Source organism: Hemisphaericaspora subhashii (genome assembly GCF_019202705.1).
Source record: "Hemisphaericaspora subhashii strain CBS 10753 chromosome Unknown scaffold84, whole genome shotgun sequence".
NCBI lineage: Eukaryota > Fungi > Ascomycota > Pichiomycetes > Serinales > Debaryomycetaceae > Hemisphaericaspora > Hemisphaericaspora subhashii.
This window is the reverse complement of record NW_026057244.1, coordinates 44,063-64,440: the sequence shown is the minus strand read 5'-3', so window position 1 is coordinate 64,440 and position 20,378 is coordinate 44,063. Positions and strand designations below refer to the sequence as shown.

The window sequence follows — 20,378 nt, the reverse complement described above, 5'->3', positions numbered from 1 at the left end:
GAAGGTACGGCATATTACTATTCCGATACGCGCTCCGATATACAATAATCGAACAAATTTTAATAAATTAAATCTTTTTTGATCACGTGTTACTGTAAAATAAAAACTTAATAAATTTTTTAATTTATCAAATTTTATTAAATTATCAACATTTTTAATATTATAACATACAATTTCAAATAATTCTAATTGTTCTTCATAATAACCATTTGAAATAAATGAATATAATGTAGAATCTCGATAATATTGAAATTTATTAAATAATTGTTTAGCAAAGTTAAAATTTGAGCAAATTCCAATACCAATACATTGAGAGTATTCATCTTCTTCGCCATCTAAATACCTTTCTATTTCCTTACAATCTTCCAATATACCATAGAAATATGGTAAAAATTCTTCAAACATTCTTGCAAAAATATATTATTAAAAACATTAATCAAAATATCACCTTGAAAAGAATATTTAATTTATCGTACAGTATTACTTGTATATAATTGTAAAAAACCATTTTCCTAAAATAATTTTGAATTGGGAATCTCGTCATATTTCATGTAAATTCTTGTGTTTGAAGAAAACTACAGTTTGTTTGCAGCTTAATTTTAATTTTTGTGTTTACAGTTTTCTTAAAACCAGTTCTCAAAAATGGTGGTACACATTTACACTGTATGCATCTCCAATTTATGCAATATATGTGTGATACATACTTTTAGTACACTTTTATTCCTGTATTAGACAATTAATTTATGATTATCCAGAAGAATTATTTGCAGATGCTGAAATAAATTCAATTGAACTTGCAGATTTTGATGGAATTGAAAGATTGACATTAATTACTGCAGGTAAAGTTGTTTCTACTTTTGATAATCCGGGAAATGTCAAATTAGGTTATCGTGAAGCCATGAATTGGTGAAGATAATAGCTTTCACTCTCCTGCACCTTAATCAATTGAGCGAAGATGAAGATGAGTTTATTGGAAGAGCTGAATACTTAGCGAAGAAACACAAGGTCCGCATGGCTGCTCTTGGTACTAGTAAGTAGAAGAAGAAGAAGACGAGAAAGAAGAAAACACAAATGGAATTTTTAAATTTCGTTTTCAGTCGGAATTTATATGATTTTTTGCTTGTAGTCAAATTGCAACAAATTTTGCAATTGTTGTGAAAATTGCACGACTTGAAGCATTGCACAAAAATACAACTACAAATTAAATTCTATCCCAGATAACCAATCTAGATTAAGTCAGCCTTCTTCCCTGAAAGCGGATAAAAAAAAATCCTTCACAAAAATAAACCGCTGACCAAACGACTAAGTAAGAAAGGATTAAACGGATCCAGGAAATCGAACCCAGTTCTCTCCAAATTGTATCATGGCTGATTCTTCATCCCCATATTCCATCACCACCATCAAACTCCAACCTCCACCACCTCCACTCAACTTCTACCTGCTCCTCCTTCTCGATCACCTCCATTTAACTTCCACCATCGCCACCTCCACCACCTCCACCAATTACAACCTGCTTCAAGTTTGTTAGTATACTTGTTAATCAGTAGAATACATTCCAGTGATGTAATTTGATAATGTGGCTTATTCCGAATGATTAATGGAAACTTCCCAGATATCCAACCTAGATCAAGGTTAAGACCTTCTTCCACTCATATCAGATAGGTACAATCCATCACACAAAAATTAACCATTGGTCAGGTGGATAATTCAGTGTGAAAAGATTTCTGATTCAAGATGAAATCGAGTCAAAAGCCTTTCTCCAAATTGTCAAAAGAAGGGTAGGTTACACCAATTCATGATTTTTTTTGGCTGTTTTCTAGGGTTTCAATACACTAATGGATGGAAGTTGACTTGGATGGGATAGATTAGGAATTTGGTTTGTTGATAAGGGAGTAATAATATTGGAAAATTGGTTGGAAGGAGTTTGTGGTTTTTCCAATTTTCATTTCTGTGGCAGGTAACTTGCCGCCAAATAGATTTCATTTTCCTTCTTAATCGCGTTCACGCCAATAAAAGTTGATTGAACATTTCAAAGATACAACTGGTTGTTGGATTGAATGAGATTGCTGAATTGGGAAGATCTGCATACATGAACTGGTAGATATTTGTTTGTGCTAAAAGTAAAGAAGAAAAGAAGTTAATATTTTTTTTTTTTTGCAGCCTGATCGTCTAAAATATTAAATGCTGCAATTTTTCTATCAACAACACCAAAAACAAATCAAATAATCTAGACCACCAAATCTAACCATTATAATTAAAACCTAATGTGGTTAGAGATATTCTAGATTACAGAGGAAGAATATGTAACGAATGTTATAAAAGTATTAAAATTTATTAAATTAGATAATGAATATATGCAAGCCTAAGCGGACTTCATATTCTTGTAGAAAAGACAAACCCAAAAGTTTATACCCATTTGTATCCTTAAAATGGAAGAATATGAACAAAGAAGCTGTCAGTAGGATTGACAATCAAACCAAATTCTAGTGTTGTAGCATTTATTGTCCCAAATATTTTTGGTTCATTCTCTCAAAAACAAGCTAAAAAATTCCAATAATAAAGAGACAGGAACGGTGTGGGATGAGAAACGTTTGGTACTATAAATGTCTTAGTTGTGTGACTGTGTTTATTTAGTGTTTATAAAATGATAAGATTTTACGTTTTAAATTCAGAATAATGCAAAGGCTGTGCAGATCTAGTAGTATTCCAATCACTTCAATGCATCCTTGGAGAGTTTATAAAAAGCTATTTATTCATAAATATGAATTCTTTTTCCTGTCATGGTGTCGAGATCTTGACCAAAGATCAACAAATTGTTTAAACCCCGGAGTTTAAACCGTCTAAATCAAATTGTCCTCAGATCATCGGAAATAGCTTAACAAAGGCACCGGAAGTATAAGTTGCTACTATTAAAAATAGCTATACGCTCAAACGGAATACTTCTATAACGTTGCCGAGGCTAACAATTACCAACTAAGAATAATGTAGCGAGCGGCTATGCAGCACCTTCTCTTTATGAAAAAAAAAAGTCCGTTCCGTTGATCCTTTAAAAACAATTATCTCCTTCCATCCTTGACAATCCTTATATTTAATCTTGTGAAAAAATGAAGAATCAAAACGAAATTGTGGGGTGTGTTTTCGGAGAAGTGGGAAAAAATCAAATTTGAGTCATTCAGATTGACGCAGAAAAACTTGAATCCGTTATCGGCTAAATGTATTAAAAATGACTCAATTGCGCTAAGAAACTTGCTAGATATGTTATAGATCAAATTGAGATCTATACGAATTTGTAATTTAATTGTAAACAATACCCTAACATAATTACAACTTTGTGTAGCTTAATCGTACTTATTTGTTAGGGGGGAGTGATTCAAATTGCATAAAATCACGTGGACGAACGGATTAAGTTTGTAGAAAATCTTGATTCATTATCAGATAGATTCAGAAACACGACAGAGAGAACGAACGCATCCGTTCCCCTCCACCCAGCCATACATATATTACTGGAAAAATTCTAAAGGTCTTGCGAAGGAAGATGGCGGTTCTGTCGTAAGGGTCTTGCAAAATGGATGTTTTTTTTTTCGGTGTTAACTATGAAGAGGACAGAAAAAAATAATAAAACGGTTTTCTTCGAATTCTCTTCCCCACCGAGAAATTTTTTCAGATCGCAAAGAACGATAGGAGACTGGAGAATCAAATTTTTTTTTGTTGGAATTCTGATTTCCGGTACGGTCAAAACCTTCAATTCGCACAGGAAATTGATAAGGAAGGTAAACCCAATTCTATTGGGTGATGATTATATGTTGTCATTGCACACATACATAACCTTGTGTCAATTGTCAACCCTAAGAAAGCAATTCTACTACGTTACATTCAGTTAGAATGCAAATCTCTAGGAACTGACTCATATCAAGAAGTAGAACGGACTGACTATTTCCGGAACGGGCTTACTAACCGAAGGTCCCTTTTTATTTTAATAATTACTAACGATTACATCAGTATTTATAATTGTATTAGGTTGAAATATTCAAATCAGAAATATGATTACATAATGGATGAAGCTCTTACAAGTTAGCTGACTTTAAAAGTACAGTTGCAACCCCGAAAATCTCACCACATAGATTGTCTCTCTTTTACCTTTCACTTTTAACAAATTTTAAAATTTTAAAACAAGGAAATACAAAAATTCAAAAATTCAAAATCCAAAAAAATAATAACTTTTTTTTTTGTGATTATAAATAAATTGCCATTTCCTTTGATCAACTTTAATTTAATTTAGAAAACTTGAATTTTCTTCTTCTTTTTCTTCCTTTTCTTTCTTTCTTAATCATCTTGTCAATTACACATATCCCAATTACTTGTCAATTGAATACAATTAATTTTGTTTCTGGTCAATTTAGTCTTTACAAATTATAAGAAAAAAAGAATCCCTTAATTTTTTGAAATATTTTTCAATTGAATTTTTTTTTTTTCTACTCCCATCAAATCGTTATCCATCCAACCCCCTCCTTTATTCTTTGGTATTACGTTGTATAAAACCCATCACACATTCACACATTCACACGCACATTAAAGAATCTCCATTTTTTTTTGTTCAAGTTTCACATTTTTAATTTTTAACTCAATTTCACATTTTATTACTCACCCAATTGAGTACATTTATAGAATTCAATATTAAACTATGCCTGTTGATGCCTTTGGTGATTACACCACAATTGTTGTATTTGGTGCTTCTGGTGATTTAGCCAAGAAAAAGACTTTCCCAGCCTTATTTGGATTATATCGTGAAGGTCATTTACCTAAAACTATTCAAATTATTGGATATGCTAGATCAAAACTTACAGATGAAGATTTCAAATCAAGAATATCTCAACATTTCAAAGGAGGAAATGATCAAATTAAACAAGAATTCTTAAATTTATGTACTTATATCAGTGATCCATATGATACAGATGAAGGTTATAACAAATTAAGACAAGCTTGTGAAGATTATGAATCTAAACATAAAGTATCGGTTCCTAATAGATTATTTTATTTAGCCCTTCCACCATCAGTATTCACAATTGTTTGTAAACAATTGAAGAAATTGGTATATTCTCAAAAAACAAGGATTATTGTTGAAAAGCCATTTGGTCATGATTTGGCTTCTGCTCGTGAATTACAAAAAGATTTAGCTCCATTATTTACCGAAGATGAACTTTATAGAATTGATCATTATTTAGGTAAAGAAATGGTTAAAAATTTATTAGTTGTTAGATTCGGTAATACATTATTTGGAGGTGTTTGGAATCGTAATAATATTTCTTCGGTTCATATCTCATTTAAAGAAGCTTTTGGTACTGAAGGTCGTGGAGGATATTTCGATTCAATTGGTATTGTTAGAGATGTCATGCAAAATCATTTATTACAAGTTTTAACATTATTAACTATGGAAAGACCAGTTTCTTTTGATCCTGAAGCTGTTAGAGATGAAAAAGTTAAAGTCTTGAAAGCTATGGCTCCAATTGATACCGAAGATTTATTATTGGGTCAATATGTTAAATCTGAAGATGGTACTAAACCAGGTTATTTAGATGACGATACCGTTAAACCAGACTCCAAATGTGTTACTTATGCTGCTATTAAGTGTGAAATTCATAATGAAAGATGGGAAGGTGTGCCAATCATTATGAGAGCTGGTAAAGCCCTTCAAGAATCCAAGGTTGAAATCAGAATTCAATTTAAACCAGTTGCAAGAGGAATGTTTAAAGAAATCTCAAGAAATGAACTTGTATTAAGAATCCAACCAAATGAAGCTATTTATCTTAAAGTAAACAATAAGATTCCTGGTATTTCAACTGAAACTTCATTAACTGATTTAGACTTGAATTATTCCACTCGTTATTCTAAGGATTTCTGGATTCCTGAAGCATATGAAGCATTAATTAGAGATTGTTACTTGGGTAATCATTCTAATTTCGTTAGAGATGATGAATTGGATGAATCTTGGAAATTATTTACTCCATTATTAGAACATATTGAAAATCCAAATAGTAATATTAATTTAGTTAAATATCCTTATGGTGCTAAGAATCCAAAGGGATTACGTGCTTATTTGGAAAGACATAATTATGTCTTTGATGAACCAGGTAGCTATCAATGGCCAATGATTAACACGAATGTTAAAGGTAAGATCTAGATGAGAGTTATTCATGTTTGTTTTATAATATATAGTATACAATAGTTTTGTCAGTTTTCTTTGCTCTTTCTTGTCACGAAAATAAAAATAATGGTTAATCAAAAACTAAGGTTTATAATCGGGCTTGACTCGTAACCATAAATCGTACCTTGAGTTATTGCTTTCTATTGGATAGAGATAGGATTCTGCGGGACGGGAGATAAGATTAATCGAAAACCCTTTAGGTCACACAACAGGGTTTGTAAATCTATTTAATCAGAGTTGCGTTACTAACTTTGAAGATGCATGGTAAACAAGTAATAACTAGGCTAGACTCTCATAACTCGTCCAAGAATGATTTATAGGTAGTGTATATCTAAGAAGCTCGTAATACTCTCTATTAAGAAGTAGGTCTGCTGTTTAAATGCAGTTCCAACGATGTTTTTGAAAACGTGTTTAGGGCTCTTTCAGAAAACCAATGCTGCAATTTTTTCTTTCGCTCTAGCAAAAAGCGGTTCCAGAATATTCTTCTGAGGGAAAAAAAATAAAGCCCTTGAATCCGGGTAATCTACCTCATCTCCAACTCAATTTTTCAGTCTATAAATTAACCGTGCGAAAATTTTTTATTTCATCCTTATTTATCACTCTCTTTCTTTCTTCATCAACCCATTTCCAAACAACCATCAAAATAAGGGAACAATCATTTAGTTAAATTCATCTATGGGATTGTCCCAAATAGATGGATTCCTACAAAATGTTGTTTCCCTTCAACAGATATACATACATTACCTTCCATACTTTTGAAAACCTCCAAACTCAGGAATTAATCCAAAAAAAAAATGAATATGATGAAAATAAGTCTACTTCTTTCCCAGTCTGACTCGACTATGATCGACAGGGTTGAAAATCGTCTTATTTACCGTATAAGAGAAATCATTTGGTTTCTTGGTAGTTTAGGACTTATACTTGCCAGTATTTAACGTTTCTGATTCATTATTTTTTTAAAAGATTTTTCCTTGAAGGAGCTTTACAAAGTATATGAGAAAAGGTGGGTATATTACTAATGATTACATTGTCATATTTGATGATGATTAATGTAATCCTCATTATTTCAAACCATCACATATCCATATTGAGAAATGAAGTAGCTAGATTCATAATATTGTGCTTGTTTTTCTTATTTTGTTTTATATGATGATAATTACCATAAACATTCGCAGTTTCCTCGGTAGCATACGACTTAGAACCCATCTAATGTATGTTCAGTGACCGCAGTAATGACCTTCCATGGATGTCTGATTAAAACAAAAGAANAATGTATGTTCAGTGACCGCAGTAATGACCTTCCATGGATGTCTGATTAAAACAAAAGAAGAATAACAAGCAGAATTTTTGAATCTAGTGATCTTCGGAATTATGGTTTTGTGATGTAAGAAATGGTGAGCTTCTGATAGTATATAGCATCGACAATTATTTGAATGTTGGACGTTCTGTTGTTGAATTAATGTAAATAAAACAGAATGTGAAGTGTTCAAATTGCTATCGATTCTATATGAAGTCTGTAATTAAGATGCAGTTTCTTATTTAATTAATGCGAAGTTGTAAGATATTGCTTTCTTGTTTTTACTTTCACGTAGTGAGAGATCCGTATATCTAGGAGTATTTGATGTTGGTATTCTTTAATGATGCATTTATGGGTTAGCTAAGCTTCCAAAATATTAGTTAATAACATGGAAAGTAGCCAATAATATCCATTAAGACCTACGCATCTCTCTCTCTGTCTAACTACATACGATACTTCAATACATCTTGATCAAAAAAGTGCCAAGAAAAAAGCCTTTGCCTTAGAATAGAAATTTCAGGTTCTCTGACTCCAGGAAATGCAGCCATCTGCTTGAGACGATTCATCCTAATTGACGAATCTTTTTAAAAAAACCCAAAGGAAATCAGATCAAGCACACTTTCTACTTCTCTCTTAGTAATTTAGACTAACAGTATAGATCAACATTTAAACTGCAAGTGTGCTATTTTGCAACCAATAAACAAGCGGAATATAAACAAGATAGAGGCACAGACAGAGAGATGGGGTTTTCAATTTCAAACGTTATACGAGATCCATTTGCCAGCTTAACAATCCTACTTGGTCTAGTAGCAAGTATAATTTCCTTCTGTGGAGCATATACTGCAAATCCAGCACTACTCTCCGATTCCACCTGGTTGGTTCTATTCTATGAAATCATAACAATTATAATTATATTTATAATTTATTGTTTGGATTCAATCGAATTATATAAATTCTTTTTAGTTGGGATTGTTTCAATTGGCGTGGGATATTTGATAAGTTCAATTAATTATTTGATTAATGTTGATCCAACAACGATACCTTTGTTGATTTGTGGGAGTGGGAATATTGTATCATTGGTGATGTTTTTAATTTGGTTGTTGTATTTTGGAGGAGATGGTGGATCTCCAATTAATCAATTCATCGATGCATTGAAATTTGATACTCAAGATAGTGAACAATCATCATCGTTATTATTGGGATATGGTGCTACTGATAATGATGAATCAGACGACAAAGATCCAATGCACCAATGTCCTTATGAAAAACAACCAGTTTAGAAGAATCCGCAATACAATACTTTCTACTATAATTATGCATTTACTGATTAATATATAAACACACATTCTATAAACTAAAAAGAACAAATTATTTAAACCAAAAAATAAACCTTTTCCACCTGGGTATATATCTCTCTTTTTATTTATCTAGCAGCAGCTGGTTTTCTCAACCTTCTCAAATCCTGTAAATTCTTCTTGGTAATTGATTTATCATCCCCATCCCTTGTCAGACCCGTCGGCAATCTATCTATCCCAAATCCAACCCCACCCGGTGTTATCGCAGCCCCAGGTCCACCTTTCTTAATCAATTTCCCCCTCCTGGAAGAAAATGATGGTGGAGCAGTTGGAACAACCGAATATTTCCTCTGTCTAAATTGAATCCCCACTTCTTGTACATTCTTCTGATGTTCTGGCTCGGCCTTAACGAACCAATCTAAATGTTCATCATATTCATACATGGTATAATCAGTTCCATAAGGTTTCAGTTCCAAACAATATAAAGTATGTAAAGGAACATCCAATTCTCCAATTGAACTCTTATCCAAATTTAAAAAATATGCTAATAAGATTCTTAATACTACTCGATGACTAATGATTAATAAATGATCAGTAGTTCTTTCTATTTCAGTTATGACGGGTCTAACACGATTAAGAACATCGAGATATGATTCTCCACCAATTCCAGGATATCGATAGGTTAATTTATCTCTTATTCTTGCTTCGAATTCTTTGGGGTGTTGTTGTTGGATTTCGTCATATGTCATACCTTCATATTTCCCTCCACCTAATTCATTCAACATTCTCATTTGTTTGACGGAATAGAGTTGATCGTTGAAATATTGTCCCGTTTCGATGGATCTAATCAACATGGACGTCCATACGCAGAAATTCGGTTCTGTGGGGATATTATCCAAGGTGGCGACATCATCTTCGTTGAAGATGGAATTGTATTTAAGTTCTAATCGAGATGAAAATCTTTCCAATTGCATCTTCCGGAATTCTTGTCTCTGGAAATTCATAAATCGAGCTAATGTTTTCGAGAATTTAATACCACGTTTGGTTAAATGAGAATCACCCCCAATTCTACCACTTACATTATCCTTAGATTCTCCATGTCTTGTTATCCAAATCTGTCTCTCACATAAATTGAAATTCAATAAGAAATAAACAGTTTGAGAACTTAAAAACCCTTTAATATTATAACTAACAATCTTCTTCCCCACATCAATAATCTTCACATATTGGAAACCGGGTCCCATTGATTTTTCTTCAGCATCATCAATAGTTTCATAGGCTTTTTCATAATTATGTAATCTCCCGACGAAATCAGCCAATGCAACAGCTGGATCCATTTCTTTATAATCAGGTCCCAGTAATTTTAATCGAATATTTGATTCTAAAATATTTGGATCATTACAAATACTTTCCAAAAACAATACTTTCAATTCTCCCCCAGACCGTTCATTAATCCGATTCAATACTCTTCTTCTTCGAGATTTCGTAGAATTGGTGGCATCGAATATCCCCACACTCCCGGGTCCATCAATTATATAATCCAATAATTGGTCCAATGTGTCCATGGCCCATTTTTCACGAATGGCGGTGTTTGCTTTATTATCCGGCGAGAAAAATGCCGCATCGTGTTCTTCTCCATGTTCTGTCTCCTCCTCATGGTGTTCGGGATTCGGAGAACGGGCACCAGTGGGTGTATGATCAGGAAGTGGTTTCTTTTCCGGCCCAACATTGTGTTGTTTATCTTTTCTTCTCGTGTTTCCGACATTAAATACTCGACAATCATGTTGTAACCAATTTAAATATCTAGTTAATTTATTAGTGATATATGATTTCCCTCGAGCGGGAAGACCAACCATTACAATCACCAATTTTGACCCTACATCAACTCGAGCGATTTTCCCATCAGGTGAGATTTTGGAAGATGTTTGTCCTGGGATATTGAGGGTGTATGCTTTTCTGGCTGATGGGGGTGGTTTTGTCATTAATAAATTCTTTAATTTTTCTATACTTGGAGTTTTCTCAAATTGTTCTTTAATATCATCAGGAACATCTTTAAGTAATGATTTCTTGATTTCTGGTTTCATGGTGATCTGTTGTCCGGATGATTTTTTAACTTGTTGTTGATCAAGATTAGGGGTTGATGTCATTGGACTTATTGAATCAGATTTTGAAATTGGGTAGATTCTTGGTTGGGATAAATCGGGATGCTTGAGGAATGTGCTGGCGGTGTTTACCATTCCTGGAGCTGATGGTTCAACCGAAACAGGTTCAGTTGCACGTGGTGGTGAAAGTGGCGTCATTTCAAGTCGTTTTGCCATATCACTTAAATTCAAATCAGATATATTTCTTGTTTTCTTTAATGGATGATGAGCATGATGTTCTTCTTCTTCGGCAATGGTGGTTGTAGTAGTTGTTTGATTTTTTTCACTTTCATAATCTTCTTCACTTGATTGATATCTGGTTATAGGTGAACCCATTGATGATACAATTGGGGTATCAGTCAATGGACGTTTATTGAATTCCGGTAACATCAAACTATTAACACTACTATTTGAATCAACTTGTTCTAATAATTGAGAATCCAAACTTTTACTAATTGATAATCTTTCACCTCCATATGAACTAAATTTATTTAATTTTGATTTGCTTCTATTGTTACAACTATTCTTTAAATTACTTGATCCAATTACACCTGAATAACTGACTGTTGGAGATAAACTTGCTGGTGAAGGAGTTACACTCGTAGTGAAATTAGCTCTTCTAAAAGGTGCTTTTAAAGTTTGATTATGGATTGTATTTGCTTGAGTTTCTTCATCTTCATCTTCATTATCATTATCAGATGAATTTTCTGAAGTTTCTGTACTACTACTTGAAGTAAACACTTGTGATGAATTATCGGAATGAAGATTTGAAAATGATACTTTTTTAGCGGGTGATGTTGTTTTAGAATGGGCTAAGACAGCAATACTAATTGAATGTGATTTCTTATGACTGTGGGTGGTGGTGGCTGGAGAAGTAGTATTATTAGGTGGTGTATCCGGTTGGTCATTATTTGAAAGATGACTATGGGAGTGATGACTATGATGAGTAGCAAGTTGATTATGTAATGGAGACAGTGAAGAAGGTATTGGAGGATGTTGAGAAGCAAAATTAGCAGCTATTAATTTACGTATACTTTCATTTGTCGTTGGATTATGTAATGGGGATGAAGATGTTGATGAATCAGTTGAAGATGAGCTTGATGGAGTATTGGTTGTAAAAAATAATGAATCTACTGATTCTGGAACCAGTTGTTTCAGTTGTTCTTCTTCTTGTTGTTGGACTACCTCATCTTGTTCTTGTTGTTGTTCTTGTTGAGACGTGGACATCTATAAGCTGTTGATACTGATGATGATATGGTTTATTCAAATCTATTAAAGTTTCTTCTTAAGGAAAGTAAAAAAAGTTGTAAAAAGCAAAATAAAAAAAAAACTTTTCGTTTGAAAAAAAAAAGAATTTTAATTTAATTAATTTGTGATTATTAAATAGAATTCTTCTATTTGATTAACTTGGAACGACAGTAATTTTGTGATTAGCAAAAAAAAGAAAGAAGTCCGATTAATTTATTGACTTTACAACCAACCTAAGCATATGAATGTGTCAATAGATCTCGTATACCGCGTCTCTTGTTGGTGGCTATGACGTGTGTTAGTCATAGAAGAACAATAGATAAGTCCCACCCCCCATAACGAAGTGGAGTAAATAGTTTAAAAAACATATTCCCTATTCATTAAATTAATTTGTTGAGTTTCCTGTATACAACAAAAACTCCGAGATAACACAATCACAATAGAAAAAAAAACCTCATCCCCTCTTCTTCTTCTTACTACTGGGTGCAATATTACTAACCAAAAAAAAAAGATTCTCTTCGGGAGCCACAAGTCCCGGACGTGTTTTGTGTCATAAAAAAGACTCATAAATGGAACTCGACTTCCTTGGATAATCCGAGTTACTTATTACTCCGTTCTCCCCGGCTTACTATTACTACTACTTTGAATGACTAATAAAAGCTAGTTGATACTAGTAAAAGTATCCACATGTCATTTTTAAAATCTTATCAGCATCAAATCTAACTTTCTTCAAGACAACAGCCGAAAGATAAACAATCCAAGAAATATACTTTGCTTTATCTGATGACATAATATGCCAAGTAAACTATTCACTCATCGATTTATGGATTATTACCCGGAATAGGAAGTATAGATAAATACACACGTTTCTTGAAGTTCTTGTTCTTGTTCTTCGTAATAAAAATAATTAATCCCCCGAGACTTCCCAGGACGACCATTGATTGATAATTGGACTGGACTGAGTCAGATAATGATAGTTTTCATCGCTTAGAAAATTTTCGGAATGACGGATAAGTTTTTTTAATTTACTCCCCTCTTTCTTACAATTTTGTATTTTGTCCGAGAATTAATAACAACCACAATTTTTATACGAAAAATTATATGGATTACCCGGAATATTTATTTGAATCAAACAATACAAAAGACAACATGATTGAGTTTTTTAGAGAAATATAATTTAAATCCAATTCGGGAAAAGCGCATCTATCTTCGGAAATGATTCCTTTAATAGGCTTAGTAATTACCTATTATTTTTTCAATCTACATACAAATTGACTGAATGGCAGCAATTATTGAGAGATAATGATCAGACTGGGATTACAGATACAGAGATATAGAGTAGAGCAATAGAATGATAGAGAACAATGACAATTCATTTGAAATAAAATGACCATTTTTCAAAAAAGAGATATGCGTGGCTATCGATTACAGATGTATATACATTGACGTGCATATACACACGCTTGGTATACATTGAAAATGAAATTATTACTCTGCCACATTTGTGCAGAGCATTACACATATCAAGATATGTAGACTGCCTCTCGTAATCAATTTATTTTCCCGAAGGATCCAAGGTCAATATTTTTTTTATTTGACTTGGTTTGGTAGGCTGCTGCAGCCTTGGAATATATAGATATTTGCTATTTTTAAATTCCCTTTCGTAACATTATACTTGGCAGGTCTCACGGAAAGGAAAATAAGATTGTATTCGTTTCCAGCAACAGCTATGTCAAAAATAGAAATCTCTGTTTCATATTCGAGAACCCTGTCAGATCTTTTTCTTTTTTTCGTTTGCTGTCTGTTTATCTCTCTTCATATTTTTCTCGGTGCTGTCTGTTTTTTTTCTTAATTGCAAAGAAAATATCTTAAGGCGATAAATCTATCTAAAAATCTGAAAAAGTGTTCCGCCCACCACACACACACACACAGGAAAAAAATCGATTCCAGCGAAAGGCCGGGCTATTTGATATTGGGGAGAAAAAAAAAGGTTCTAGAAACGAATAGTTTAGATCAAAAACTATTTTTCGTAACTATATGACTTCTAATATGTGTTAAAGATCTGATGGTTATGTAAATTTAAACAAACAAAACTATCTCATTCTCCTCTTAATACCAATAATCATTTATAAATTCCCTCTTTTTGTTCTCTCTTTAATGATTTATCACATGTATAGTGGGGAGGGACAATTCTAAGTGTACTCACGTGATCGAGGTATTTTAAATTTTTATTTTTAATCAATTCATTCAAATTTCAAATTGAGTTTTTTATAAATAAATAAATATTATAAAACAATTTCCTCGAGAAATTTATTTTTCAATCGAAATATAAAAATTTTTAAATCTAGATTTAATTAAAATTGATTGTTATATATATTTAGATTGCAGTAATTAATAGTTATGTGTGTGTATATATGAGGTGGACTTGAGCGTGAGAATGGTTACATTACATTACATATGTACATATCATACGTATTTTTTTTTTCTTCTTCATACTGTATTTATGATGATGCAATTATACTTTTAATGAATGATACATATACACAATAGAAAAACCCCAAGCCAGAAGAAAGAACAAAAAAGACCGAGCCACGGAATTAACAAATAAAATAACCACAAAATCGGGAATTGGGGCTTGCTCTATTCTTTTTGGAAAAAGTGTGGAGTAATCAATACAATAGAAAAGAAGAAGAAGAACAAGTACAACAAGAGAGGATAATTACTACAATGTGTAAATGTCAAAAACAAAAAGACACATTAATTACAAAGAGAGTCAAAGAAAGAGATTTTTCGGAAATATTATTCACTTGCAGATTTACACTTTTTCTTAGGTAGTGTATTTATCAAGAATATTTGAAAAATGTGTTAAAAACAATAAAAAAAATATTAAAACTTTCTTTCTATAAAAAACTGTACAGCAAAAAAAAAAAAACACCCCATATTTTCAATTTATTAATTATTTTTAGTATTTGAATTTACAGTATACGCTTTTACAGGTTAAGGGCTCAATCTTAAAAATGAGGTAATTAATAATTAACTCAACATGATCATCGTAAGTATGAGCCATTGCGTCACTCATAGTCTGAGTAATAAAGTGTTTAATGAACTCTTTTGACATTTTCGTAAAATAAGATTTTTTTTTTTTTTTTCTAAATTTAATTTAATTTATTTTTAATATTTGAATTATTTTTAACTTTAAAATTTATTCTCTCTTTATATTTAATTATTTTTCTTATATTCATTTTGTTAATTATTAAATTTTATAATTTAATTTTTTCTTTTTTACAATTTTTTTTTTCAGTTTTTGTTATATATATTAAATTGCTTATTTATCACTACAACAACCACAACTACAACTACAACTAACTTACTTACTTACTATTACCATTTTACTACTATCATTTTACACGACCTATCCATTGAACCTCTTCTTATCATTTAGTATACTACTACTACCACCACACTGCAGCCTACATCCAAACATACAGTATACATTCATACAACACATACATACACTTATTTTTAACCTTTTCCCCCAAACTTTACCTTCTCCTCTAATAACAACACCCATATATTCTTAATAGTACACATAACAACAGATATAACAAGTTAGACATACCCTCAATATGACACTGGATTATCAACCATTATTTGAGAATACAGCTACTATCACAAGTACACCTCCTACTACTAACAATAACTCCAATTATTATAATACTCCAGTCAATTCAGGATTCTCTTTTGATACCCAATACACTGAAAGTTTATTTGATAATCAACAACAACAACAACAATTGCATCAACAACAACAATCTATACAACAGTTACAACCAGCACCTGCTGCACCACCGCCTCAACAACAATTACAACAACAACAACAACAGCAACAACAACCTGAATCTATACAATTAAATGATGAAATATTCTTTACCTTGTTAGACCAAAATCAACTGCAACAACAACAATTACAACAACAATTACAACAATCAATTGGACAGTCTATTGATTATTCTCAAGTTCAAATGCAACCACAACAACAACCACAATCTAGTATGAAAGTAGACACGTCAACTAGTTCTAAAACATTAAGTAATATGTCTTCATCAAATTCATTATCAAATTATTTCACCACTCCAAATACATCAGCATCTTCATCTTCTTCCCTGTCATTTTCTTCTTCATCATCCAATATCAATGTAACAACCCCCAAAGTATCTTCAACTCCATATTTCGCCAGACAAGCAAGACAAAATTCAACTTCAATTCCAATTGATCAATTAACTTTATTATCATTACGTACTCCAAGCACAAGTAGTAATTCCACATCTATTCAACCACAAGCACAACAGCAACAGCAACAACAGCAACAGCAGGCTGTTGCGCTTCAATCAATCTCACAACCAAATTTTGAAGATGCAGTCGCATCTCCCGATTTGGTAGATGTTGTAAATAGTCTTGATCCCAATTCAGTTGCTGCTGCCGCTGCAGCTGCTGAAGCTACAATTGCTGCTATGTCACCACTTCAATATGAAGAACCAACAATCAATCCAAAACAACTCTTTACAGATAATAAACTTAATACTTCTATAAGTTCACCAAGTTTATCTACATTGTTTATGAATACCAATTATCAATTACCTACTCAATTACCACCATCTAATTCAAATAATGCTGGTTCCACCTTGGTATCACCTTTACAATCATCGCCACCCCAATTCCAACCACAACAACAATCTCAACAATTGGTGTCACCACAAATGACTCAATTTCCTCAAAATACTCTCCCACCTCAAAAATTCTTACCCCAACATTCAAGATCAATCCTGACACCACATTTTGATTTCGGATTAATCTCCCCTGATCATGACCTATCCCCCTTGATTTCAAATTGGATGAATAATAATCCATCATCAACCACATCCACATCCACATCGGAATTCGTCACCAGTCCAAGAAGTTCAGGATTTAATACTTCTTCAACCGCAACTACTCCAATAATATCTGGCACCGGTACGACTAAGAAACATAGCAGATCATATAGTGTGAATGTGAATCATTCTCAACACGCTCAGCAACATCATCTCCCACATCATCATCATCTGATGATAAACCTAAAAGGTATCAATCGGAGAAATTCCGCCGGAGCGGCACTTCAACAAGCTGCTGTGGCTTCACAACTGGTTACGCAATTGCAAGCGTATGGATTAGGGATAGTTATGGATGAGAATAATAATGACAATGAAAGTAGTATTGGGGTGAATGGAGTGAAGAATAAGAGAAGGAAGAGTCAAGGAAATGTGTTGGAATTGGGAACATCGTTGCAATCGGGGCAGATATCGCCTACTAATACGAGTAATGGAGGAGCAGAAGTCCAACCAGATGGGAAGAGCAGTAATGGAGAAAGCGCTCCTACTGCCAGCACCACCACATCCAACGGTAAGAAATCATCGACTTCATCGAGTTCAAGCAGTGGTAGTAGTGGAGCAAATAGCAATTCAAATGGTTCATTCCCATGTGCAGAATGTGACAAACAATTCAAACGATCAGAACATTTGAAAAGACATATTAGATCAGTACATTCGAATATTAGGCCTTTTCATTGTAAATATTGTGAAAAGAAGTTTTCGAGACTGGATAATTTGGCTCAGCATTTAAAGACTCATTATCGGGTTGATAGTGAGGGCAATGCTTGTGTGGTTTTGAATCCTGCTGGGATGAAGATGAAGAAAGGGAAGAAGCTGGCCGGAGGAGCGAATGCGACGGTGAATGCTACGACAAGTGGGATTATACGATCGGAATAGGTCATTGCTTTACTTAACAGATGTAGGTGACTGGTGTTGGGAGTTGGATTTTTTTTTGGATTTTTTATGTTATTGATTAACCCTTTTATTTGATATTTTTAAGTTTATTGTTGTTTTTTCAGTTATTTGTTTTATGTGCTTTTTTTATGTTACTACATTGGGGGTGTTTATATATATTATTATTATTGTTTTAGTGTTTAGTTTTTTGTTATTATTATTATTATTACTACTTAGTAAATACGATATTTTTAAGTTTATTGCGTTTAGAAATGTTTCTGATTATCTGAAATTGTAGATTATGCATAGATTGCAGGAGACTCCCGAAGTCCATCTATATGCCTCGGCCGTACCTTTTTTGAATCCCGAAGTCAGAGACACAGAGAACGATATATGAAAACTGTCAATCCACATGGAATTGTTACTAAGATTCTACATAATAAGTACAGCATTAAGTTAATGTTCACTTCTTCTTCAAAGATTCTCGCCATTCTTTAAATTCCCTAGTCAATATTTCTCCATTTCTTAATCTCTTATTATCTTCCCCCGGTAATTCCATTAATGAAAAAGTTCTACTGCCTGGATCATAGCTCAATCTATAACTCTTACTTTCATCCTTCTTATCCACATTCTCAACAATCCAATCCAATACAGCCCCATACCATTTCAAAGCATTTGTACAATTAATCTTATTCTTATTATTCTGAGTAATTGGATTATCCTTAATCATAATCGGAATCTCATCGGTATTGTATGGTTCCACACTTCTTAAAATAAAATTATCATCCCGGAATCCATAAACCACTTTCCTAACCCCCATTAAGAAACTTTGACACCATGTCTTAAATAATTTCTTTTCAAAATTGACAACTTGTCCATTATGTTCAATAATCCGACTAGTTTTTAATTCTACATAATGATCAAGTACAGTTTTGGTTTTTTCGGGAATATAATCCCAAACACAATCAATTTCCCCCGCGAGGATTAATTTAACATTCCCAATCCCGGTTTTGATGACTGATAGGTATTGTTCATAATTATTAACAATTTTTTTATTTCGATTATCAATCTGGGGTCTAGGGGTTTGGGCCCAGGGGTGAGGAATAGTAGCTAAGGTTTCGAATTTATATCCCGAGAATTCACATTTCTTGATATGTTCAACCTTATCTGGAGGGTTATTGTTGATTAATTCTTCTTCTTGTCTTTTCATTCGATTTAATTCGATTATTTTATCTTGGGCAATGAATAATTGTCCATCGAAGGGAACTATGTTTAAATCAATCGGGTCGGTAAGAAAATAGGGCATGGAGATGATCTTGGTCATAATCCCTCGGAATGTAATTATATCCCCATCGAGCTTCTTTTGGGTGGATTGTTCATGATGTTGAATTCCTTGAAGAAGTTTATCGAAATCAGCAAGATTTAATTCGGGGTCGATTTTTTTGAAATGGGAATATCCGGCGGATAGGTCGAGTTTGGCTTGTTTATAATCAATATCAGCATTTGCAAGGTAATAGTAGGGGATATGTTCTTGTTTGACTTTTGTTTCGTCAAATATGTATTCATTATCGATGTCACGAGCATAGACGAATATTTCACGTGGTTGTTTGAGAGCAGTTGTTTTGGCTCTAGCGGTCAATGGAAGGGTTTTCATCATGGTGGTGGTGCTTGATAGTGTCTGACAACAACTGCCCTTCCCCCATCGCAAACAGTGATTTATATAAATTTCAATTTTTATGTTCCACACACGACTAACAAATTTAACTCACCCAAAAAATTTCATCAAATTTTTTTCAATCAGAATCCACCAAAATTCAATTAGATTACAAGGCATATATCCCAACATGTCCACTAAAGCAGCATTAGTCAAATTAATAGTTGGTGCCGGAAAGGCAGCCCCAGCACCACCAGTTGGTCCAGCCTTAGGTTCCAAAGGTGTGAAAGCCATCGATTTCTGTAAAGAATTCAACGCCCGTACTGCCCATTATATCCCCGACACCCCAATCCCGGTACAAATTAGAGTTAAACCAGATAGAACCTTCACATTTGAGATGAAATCTCCACCAACTACTTGGTTATTGAAAAAAGCCGCCGGTGTGACTATGGGAAGTGGGAAACCAACAAAGGAGATTGTGGGTGAGATTAGTTTGAAACATGTTTATGAGATTGCTAAGATTAAGAAAACTGATGATAGACATAAGAATACGGAATTGCAGGCTATTGTGGGTAGTGTGATTGGGACTGCTAGACTTATGGGTATTAATGTTGTTCCATAGAGATAAATGGTGTAGGTTTGATTTCTTGTATATATATTTCATAGGTTTATTAATGCATTTTTTAAAATTAGATGATTGGCTGAAGCGCTGGAAGTGTACCGCTTAAAGATTCTTGTATGTA

At 33.1% G+C, this 20,378-nt stretch overlaps 7 protein-coding genes across 7 annotated transcripts; 4 read left to right on the top strand and 3 right to left on the bottom strand. All coding sequences in view use genetic code 12, as the record gives it.

The window, feature by feature from the left end:
• Positions 1-171: 171 nt before the first annotated feature.
• J8A68_002001 (uncharacterized protein) lies at positions 172-405 on the bottom strand (the record flags this gene model as incomplete). Its single annotated transcript, XM_049405706.1, has 1 exon — positions 172-405. A coding segment is annotated over one exon (234 nt), but the record flags the coding sequence as incomplete, so codon positions are not given.
• A 4,276-nt stretch (positions 406-4,681) lies between these two features.
• ZWF1 (glucose-6-phosphate dehydrogenase) lies at positions 4,682-6,178 on the top strand (the record flags this gene model as incomplete). Its single annotated transcript, XM_049405705.1, has 1 exon — positions 4,682-6,178. The coding sequence occupies one exon, from the start codon at positions 4,682-4,684 to the stop codon at positions 6,176-6,178; it is 1,497 nt and encodes a 498-aa protein (XP_049264726.1).
• A 2,061-nt stretch (positions 6,179-8,239) lies between these two features.
• Positions 8,240-8,779, top strand: J8A68_001999 (uncharacterized protein; the record flags this gene model as incomplete). Its single annotated transcript, XM_049405704.1, has 1 exon — positions 8,240-8,779. The coding sequence occupies one exon, from the start codon at positions 8,240-8,242 to the stop codon at positions 8,777-8,779; it is 540 nt and encodes a 179-aa protein (XP_049264725.1).
• A 143-nt stretch (positions 8,780-8,922) lies between these two features.
• PFK26 (Pfk26p) lies at positions 8,923-12,162 on the bottom strand (the record flags this gene model as incomplete). Its single annotated transcript, XM_049405703.1, has 1 exon — positions 8,923-12,162. One exon carries the CDS (start codon positions 12,160-12,162, stop codon positions 8,923-8,925), a length of 3,240 nt encoding a protein of 1,079 aa, XP_049264724.1.
• Positions 12,163-15,809: 3,647 nt separating this feature from the next.
• On the top strand, positions 15,810-17,984 carry MSN4 (stress-responsive transcriptional activator; the record flags this gene model as incomplete). Its single annotated transcript, XM_049405702.1, has 1 exon — positions 15,810-17,984. The coding sequence occupies one exon, from the start codon at positions 15,810-15,812 to the stop codon at positions 17,982-17,984; it is 2,175 nt and encodes a 724-aa protein (XP_049264723.1).
• A 460-nt stretch (positions 17,985-18,444) lies between these two features.
• J8A68_001996 (decapping nuclease) lies at positions 18,445-19,638 on the bottom strand (the record flags this gene model as incomplete). Its single annotated transcript, XM_049405698.1, has 1 exon — positions 18,445-19,638. The coding sequence occupies one exon, from the start codon at positions 19,636-19,638 to the stop codon at positions 18,445-18,447; it is 1,194 nt and encodes a 397-aa protein (XP_049264722.1).
• Positions 19,639-19,825: 187 nt separating this feature from the next.
• MRPL19 (mitochondrial 54S ribosomal protein uL11m) lies at positions 19,826-20,257 on the top strand (the record flags this gene model as incomplete). The annotated part of the gene is made up of 1 exon (XM_049405697.1): positions 19,826-20,257. The coding sequence occupies one exon, from the start codon at positions 19,826-19,828 to the stop codon at positions 20,255-20,257; it is 432 nt and encodes a 143-aa protein (XP_049264721.1).
• Positions 20,258-20,378: the final 121 nt, after the last annotated feature.